Here is a 7,675-nt window from a genome sequence, read left to right as displayed (position 1 = left end):
ACAACCACCTGTCAGGGATGCTTTAGGGTGGATTCCTGCATTGAGGAGGGGGTTGGACTCGATGGCCTTGTAGGCCCCTTCCAACTCTGCTATTCTATGATTCTACCCAACACCCGCCTGGCGCTCTCATTAATTTCTCTGTGGCGTCCAGTCAGACCTCAATCCAGTCCGCTCAGGTGAAATGGTATGGGGGCACAGAACCAGCATCCCAAATCTGGCAGCAAAGGGCTGCATGTATACTGGGGGAAGCATAGAAAAAATGCTAAAAATGACACGCACAGGAACCGGCACCCCGAGAATCTCTGCTTGCATTAAAAAGGCAAAAACAATGTTGTAGCCCTTTACATGAGGTTGAAAGCGTAGGGGAATGCCCACTGAGATCTCTGAATCCACAGGGATGGCTTATAGTTTTTTCCCCCAAACAGGACTCCAGGGGTCATAGAATCATAGAAGAGCAGAGTTGGAAGGGGCCTCTAAGGCCATCAAGTCCAACCCCCTGCTCAATGCAGGAATCCACCCTAAAGCATCCCTGCACCCTAACGCTCAGCTAAAAACTTCTCTTTTTTTCTAAAGCTTTTAGAACTTGATTTTGATCTTACTTTTATACTGTTAGTTTTACTCTACCCTGTGCCTATTTGGTGCATTCTCTCCCCCTTCTTATTTTATTATGATTCTATTAGAATGTAAGCCTGTGCGGCAGGCTTTTGCTATTTTATTGCTTTACTCTGTACAGCACCACGTACACTGATGGTGCTATATAAATAAATAATAATAATAAGTTGTCCAGCTGCCCCTTGAAGGCCTCTAGTGTGGGAGAGCCCACAACCTCCCTAGGTAATTGGTTCCATTGTTGTACTGCTCTAACAGTCAGGAAGTTTTTCCTGCTGTCCAGCCGGAATCTGGCTTCCTGTCTCTTGAGCCCATTATTCCGTGTCCTGTACTCTGGGAGGATGGAGAAGAGATCCTGGCCCTCCTTGCTGCTCCCCCATGACTTGCAAAACCAGAATAAACCATCTACAAAAGGGCAGGATTTATGCAGGTTCCACAAAGCAACTTTTTGTTTTGTTTTTTGAGGTGCACAATTTGTGTTGGCCGGTCGCCCTGCAGCCCAGGATATCTCCAGCTTCTATCTTGAACCCACACAGTTTCCTTGCCCCCAACATGCTACAGGAAGACTTGAAAAGATCGGATGGTTAATTACTAATGACTTCTAACCTCTTAGTCTCCAGTGCACGGGGGGACCCTAAGTAGTCCATCCAAGTGATGAGGAGTTTTCAGTGGACAGTGTGGTGTGTCTCTTGGTTCTCAGAGCGCTAAGCTCCCGTGAAGAGCTTGACGCATGCTAGACTTCGTGCCAGCATCTCCCGCCCTTCCCATCCAGGAAGTTGCACTGGTGAGGACTTCCCAAGGCAGGAGAGCACTTCCCACCAAGAACTGCTGCAGGTATCTGGAGGCCCCTCACCACTTAGATGCAATATTTCGGGCTCCCGCGTGGACTGTGTTTCCCTGGCTAATTGTAAGCATTATATGGCGTGCCTGTAATTGCTTTTAGATGGCGATCTCCTAATTTGGGGGCTTAATCCCTCCGGTGTACAGTGATAGTATCATCCCTGGGTAAACCGACTTCTTCCTTTGTTGCAAGAACGAGAACGAGAGACAAGACGCTCTTACTGAGAAAATATTCTATATATATTTGTCAGGACTATTGCCATTGAAACCTTCTGGAGATAGAATGAGGGTGCTCTCTGCTGCCCACCTCCCAGATGCAAAAAGCCAATCCCCGTGGGTGAGAATTGATTTGCATTCACCCCTTTTCAGATGAAGCTTTCGGCCATGATCTTCTTCCTGTACAAGCGTAGCTTTTTGCCTACCTCCACTGGAGATTCCGCGCTGCGTTTCCGGTTCTTCCTTGGCTGCCTAACCGGCAGGGCGCCGGTGCTGGAGGGGTGGAAGGAGACGGTGAGTGTGGAATGTCCTTCTGCTTGTTTTTTCTTCCGAGTGCAGCAGCAGGTCCGCCGGCTCTCCGCCTGGAAGTGCATAGCGAAGAAGCCGTAGACGAGGGGGTCAAGGCACGTGTTGAGAAGGCCGAAAAGGAAGAGGATGTGGCTGAGGGAAGGAGGCACCTGCTCCTGGGTCAACATCTCTGGGGAGAACCAGTACCACAGGCCGAGCAGGTAGTAGGGTGTCCAGCAGATGACAAACGTCAAGACAATGACGGCGGACATCTTGAGGGTGCGCAGGCGCACCTGTGGAATGTTGTTGTGGGAGCGGCGCAGGTGGACTTCCTGGGACTTGGGGGAAGCTGCAGAAAGAAGACCATCTTTGTCACTTGAGGCTTTAATCTGGAGGTTACCATGCTCTGGGAACCTCCAAGTTAGACTACTGCAACGCCCTCTACGTGGGGCAGCCTTTAAAGACAGTTCAGAAGCTGCAGATTGTGCAAAATGCAGCGGCCAGATTGATAACTGGAATGAGGAGGTTTGAACATATAACACCGATTCTGGCCCACTTGCATTGGCTGCCTATACACTTCCGAGCTCAATTCAAGGTGCTGGTTTTAACCTATAAAGCCCTACATGGCTTGGGACCTCAATACCTGATGCAACGCCTCTCCCGACATAAACCTATCTGTACACTGCGCTCAACATCTAAGGTCCTCCTCTGGGTGCCTACTCCGAGGGAAGCTCGGAGGATGGCAACAAAGGGAAAGGGCCTTCTCCATGGTGGCCCCTCAACTGTGGAATGATCTCCCCAACGAGGCTCGCCTGGCGCCAACATTGTTATCTTTCAGGCACCAGGTCAAGACTTTCCTCTTCTCCCAGGCATTTAACAACATTTAACAACACCAAGTTTGTTTGTTTTTTAACAGACCCCAGAACGGTTGTTTTTTAAATGCATACTGTTGTTTTTATATTGTTTATGTTTTTGATGGTTTTTAAATTTTGTATACTTTTTAATGTTCACTGTTTTAAACTTTTGTAAACCATCCAGAGAGCTTCGGCTATGGGGTGGTATATAAATGTAATAAATCAAATCAATCAAGAGGGAGACATCGGTGATGGAAAAGGGGTGGCCAACCTTTTCGTCTCCTGCTCGTGGCCTCTGGTGGGCCACTGCGTGAACAGAATGCTGGACTAGATGGACTCTTGGTCTGATCCAGCACAGCCCTGACGTTTTAAATTAATTAATTTCTAATACTCCTACACTCCCTATGGTGCAGTCCTATGCATCAAAATAATAAATAAGGAAAAGCAACAATTGAAAACATTGCAACACAGTAACAATATAACAGGGTGGTAGCAAGTCCCTCGCAGGTCAGGGAAAGCCTGCGTGTAGAAGCGCGTTCTCAAACTTGCTGCTGTTTCTGCCTCTTGAATCACATATGGGAGAGTTTTCTAGACAGCGGGGGCTACCACTGAGAAGGCCTGCTTGCACTGAATTTGATGGGCTGGACAGGCTAAAGGGGGGGGGGTTACATCATGTAAATCAGAGTGTTGAACCAGGAGAGGCATTTCTCGTTTTAGAACCGGGGGGGGGGGGGGGGGCGGGGAGGAACTGTACAAAATAGGGGTGTGCACGGACCCCCCCACTCCGCTTCATTTTCAGATCCGCGATTTTCGGATCGGGCCGCTCCGCCCCGCCCCCACTCCGCCTATGCCCACTCCGCTCCGCTCGGAGCTCCGGATCCGGATCGGAGCTCCATTCCCCGCCCCATAGGGGGGGTTACCGGGCCCTGCCGCCATCACCGCCCATGCGGCGACGGCGGCAGAGCCCGGTAAGGGACCAAGGGAGAGGGGGGCCTTACCTGCCTCCGTCCATGGTCCATCGCTGTCTTCAATTGAGACCGCGGTTCCACCAGGAAGTCTGGGCCGCTTGCGGCCCAGACTTCCTGCTGGAACCACGGGCTCAATTGAAGATGCTGATGGACCGCGGACGGAGGCAGGTAAGGGAGAGGAGAGGGAGGGTTTACAAGGCCCTGCTGCTGTCGCCGCATGGGTGACAGCGACAGCGGCAGGGCCCGGTAAACCCCACTTACCTTTCCGGCGGAGCTCCAGATCGAGGCGAAGGATCCGCCTTCACCTCGATCCTCTTCGCCACGCTCCGCCGGCCCCCCAATCCTCTTCGCCTCCGCCTTAAGGGCAGGCGAAGCCCCCCGCTCCGCTTCTAATCCGCCGGTCCGATTAGAAGCGGAGCACATCCCTAGTACAAAAGCCAGGAATCCACCAAATGATTGGTGCTTGGGCAAAAGGGGGCAGGAAAATTGGGGGACCTCGAAGGGCCTTGAGGCTACTGCAGAAGGCAGGATATTTAAAATGACCTCACCGCAAGCTTTCTTCATCTTTCCTGAGATCTCGATGAAGATGCGGGAGTAGCAGAGCACCATGATCAGCAAGGGGAGGAGGAAGAGGCAACAAAACGTGAACATGTTGTAGAGGGTCTCTTGCCAGTGAGCCCGGAAGCTTCCCACGGTGGCACATTGGATGAAGTAGACGGGTTCGGACCGACTGACGGTGTGGAAGACGAACATCTGGGAAAGGAGAGAGAGAGAGAGAGAAGAGACTCATCAGAGCTCAAAACCCTGGTCGACGATGCCTCTTTGGAGGGAAGTGAACACATCTGCCCAGAGAGCTTCGGCTACGGGGCGGTATATAAATGTAATAAATAAATAAATAAATCCTCTCGCTAGAAGCGAAAATACTGAAATTGAGGCTATCCTACTTTGGACATATAAAAACCATAATGCTGAGGGAAACAGATTTTAGAAGGAGAAGAGGAAGACCAAACAGGAGAAGGATGGACTCCGTAAAAGAAGATACGGACATGAAGTTACAAGATAGGGGGGTTTTCAACGGATGCGACGTGAGGTCGCTGATTCATAGGGTCGCCATAAGTCTAAAGCCGACTTGAAGGCACGTAACTAACCCACACGTCCTTTGCCTCCCAGCAAGCCAATCTTGGCTCAAAGAAAACATCGTGACAAACCATGGTTAGTACAGGACTGGCGCTCACTGCAATACGGGGGGATGGCCAGGGGTTGAGATGGTGTTTGCATGGGCCTCTTGTGGATCACAAAGGAACGGGACCTGATTTTGCTCCTTTTTTAGAGTTGTGTATTGGGGCCGGTGTGCATTCACCTGCTGTCGCCCCTCTCCGCATAGTTTGACTCCATTTTTATTGTATGGAATGCTGTTGGTCCACAATTTACATCACCACTGGTCGTGCCGGAGTCCAGCAACAGCCCTGGTTTAAACCCATTTTCTCCAGTAGGGAGCAGACTGTGACGTGAAACAATGCTTGAATCCCAGAGTTGGGAGGGAGCCAAAGGCCATGCCGGCATCCCCGCTGCCCACACAATTACCAGCGCCCCCAAACCCCACTGCAACCTCTTTGAGCAACTAGTTTCACTGGCCAATCTGGAAAGGGAGTTGAAGGAGTCGTAGGCTGACGGTTCATGCTTTGCCTTCCACAACGGCAACCACAAACGGCCTGCAGCATGGAATCATAGAATAGCAGAGTTGGAAGGGGCCTACAAGGCCATGGAGTCCAACCCCCCTGCTCAATGCAGGAATCCACCCTGAAGCATCCCTGTTGTCTTTCGGTTGGCAACTTTGGCGGCAGGGGCAGGGCGGGGCGCAGATGGCACCCCCAGTGACCCAAAATGGGCCAATGTCTCTGCAGTTGTTGACTCCCAACCCAGAACGATATGAAATCGCCTCAAAGATGGATTACTGCAATGTGCTTTATGTGGGGCTGCCCTTCAGGCTGGTCTGCAGCTGATGTTAGAATGCTTTGGCTAGGCTGCTGGGAGGGGTAACCTATTGGCAGCATCTTCTACCTGCGCTGAAGGAACTACCTATTTGCTACAGGGCCAGATTTAAGGGTGTGTGTTTTTGCTAGTATATAAAGCCCTAAACAACTTTGATTCCTTCGGAGTCTGCCTTCTCCCTTCTAGATCCATTGGAGGCCATCTAGGAAGGTCTCCTGGTGTTGCCACATACCCCCGAGGTCCACCTCACAGTCATTTGGAGCAGGGCGTTTAGTGTAATTGTGCTCATTTATGTAGAATAATCTCCCTGACATTAGACATGTGCCAATACTCTTTATTTTTAGGCGGCTATTCAGGACTCATTTATTTTATTATTGCATTTATATCCCGCCTTTTTTTCCTGCAAGGAACCCAAGGCGGCGAACATAATCCTCCTCTCCATGTTATCCTCACAACAACAACCCTGTGAGGTAGGGTTGGGCTGAGAGAGTCTGTGACTGGCCCAAAATCACCCAGTGGGTTTCCATGGCCGAGTGGGGACTAGAACTCCCGACTCCCAGTCCAGCACTCTAGCCGCTACACCACACTGGCTCTCATCGACTTCCCTTCATCGACTTCCCATCTTATATAGATAGGATGAACTCCATGTATTGGTTTTTATTTTTACGTTTTTGTGAATGAGTTTAGAAATACTCATAAATAAACAAAGCACATGACCAAGGACCAGAGTTCCACCTACCTGAGGTAACGCCAGAACCAGACTCAAGGCCCACGCCACACACAACATGACCTTATTCTTTCTCTTGGCCTCGCCGACGCTCAGGGGGTGCAAAATGGCCGCCCGTCGGTCCAGGCTGATCACTACGGTGACGAAGGCTGAGGCGTACATGGCCACCAGCTTGAGGAACATGAGAAGTCGGCAGGCCAGGTCCCCGGCGTACCACTGCACAGTGATGTTCCAGGCTGCATCCAACGGCATCACCACAAAAGTCACCAGCAGGTCAGCAGCTGCCAAGTTCATGAGGAGGATACGGAGGTGGGGCCTCCGCTGGTACTTTTGGGTGACGGTCCAGAGCACGGCGCTGTTGAAGCATGCTGAGGAGAGGAAGAGGGCCACGGTGATGGCCACGCGGACTTTGGCCGCTGTAGAGAAAGTGGGCAGTTGGAAGATTTCCTCGACGGTGAAACTACCGTTAGTGGTTCCACCGTGGGCCAAGATCTCCTCTATGCCGTTGGGTTTCCCAAGACTTTGGTTGGCTATGGTGAGCAGCCCTGACCCCACCATCTCATTGACTTGGACGGTGGTGTTCATTGGGCCAAGGTCAAGCCTTGCCAAGGTGGAGGGTGTGCCCTTCCCCAAACAGAGGGAAGGGTCCTGGTTGGGCCTGGTGTCCCCAAACTGGCTGGTTCCCCTCCAGTCCCCCGGGAAGCCCTGCTCTTCCAAGACCTTGGCAGAGCGGGCAAATGTGGCGCATGATTCTCTCCTCGGACAGAGCCACCACCGAACCGCAGCTGTCCGGATCCTCCTCCCGACCGAACAAGGGAGCTCCTTCCCTTCTGTCAGATGGCTTTATTGCTTGCTGCCTGGGAAGGTCTGCCAGTGGGTGAGGAATAAGCCAGGAATACTTGGGTTTGGCTCAGAATTGCCTGTTCTAAACACTCTGCGTTACATCGGAGAGTCTCCTCGCTTGCATGGAACGGGAATATTTCATGTATTTTATTTTCAGTGCTGCGTCAGCGTCAGTTCAGAGCACGGCAAAGGTTGCGTCTTCCACCACTTGAAGGCGCCCAGCGGTTGATCCAGCCGACATCCCTGCCAGAGAACAGACGACTGCAGGGCACACCTGCCACTGTTTTGTCTTCCCTTCTGTGGCTCCTTTCGGTGGCAATTCTAGCATCTCACGAACA

General features: G+C 51.5%; 1 protein-coding gene across 1 annotated transcript; it reads right to left on the bottom strand.

Annotated features, from left to right (window-relative positions):
* Positions 1-1,814: 1,814 nt before the first annotated feature.
* Positions 1,815-7,079, bottom strand: LOC134412336 (gonadotropin-releasing hormone II receptor-like). The gene is made up of 3 exons (XM_063146238.1): positions 6,507-7,079; positions 4,324-4,528; positions 1,815-2,302 (listed from the first exon to the last, which is right to left on the bottom strand). The coding sequence occupies exons 1-3, from the start codon at positions 7,077-7,079 to the stop codon at positions 1,815-1,817; spliced, it is 1,266 nt and encodes a 421-aa protein (XP_063002308.1).
* Between the last annotated feature and the right edge of the window lie 596 nt (positions 7,080-7,675).

This window comes from Elgaria multicarinata, chromosome 21 (assembly GCF_023053635.1).
Source record: "Elgaria multicarinata webbii isolate HBS135686 ecotype San Diego chromosome 21, rElgMul1.1.pri, whole genome shotgun sequence".
Lineage (NCBI taxonomy): Eukaryota > Metazoa > Chordata > Lepidosauria > Squamata > Anguidae > Elgaria > Elgaria multicarinata.
Note: the sequence above shows the minus strand (reverse complement) of the source record. Positions and strands in the feature narration are given on the sequence as shown.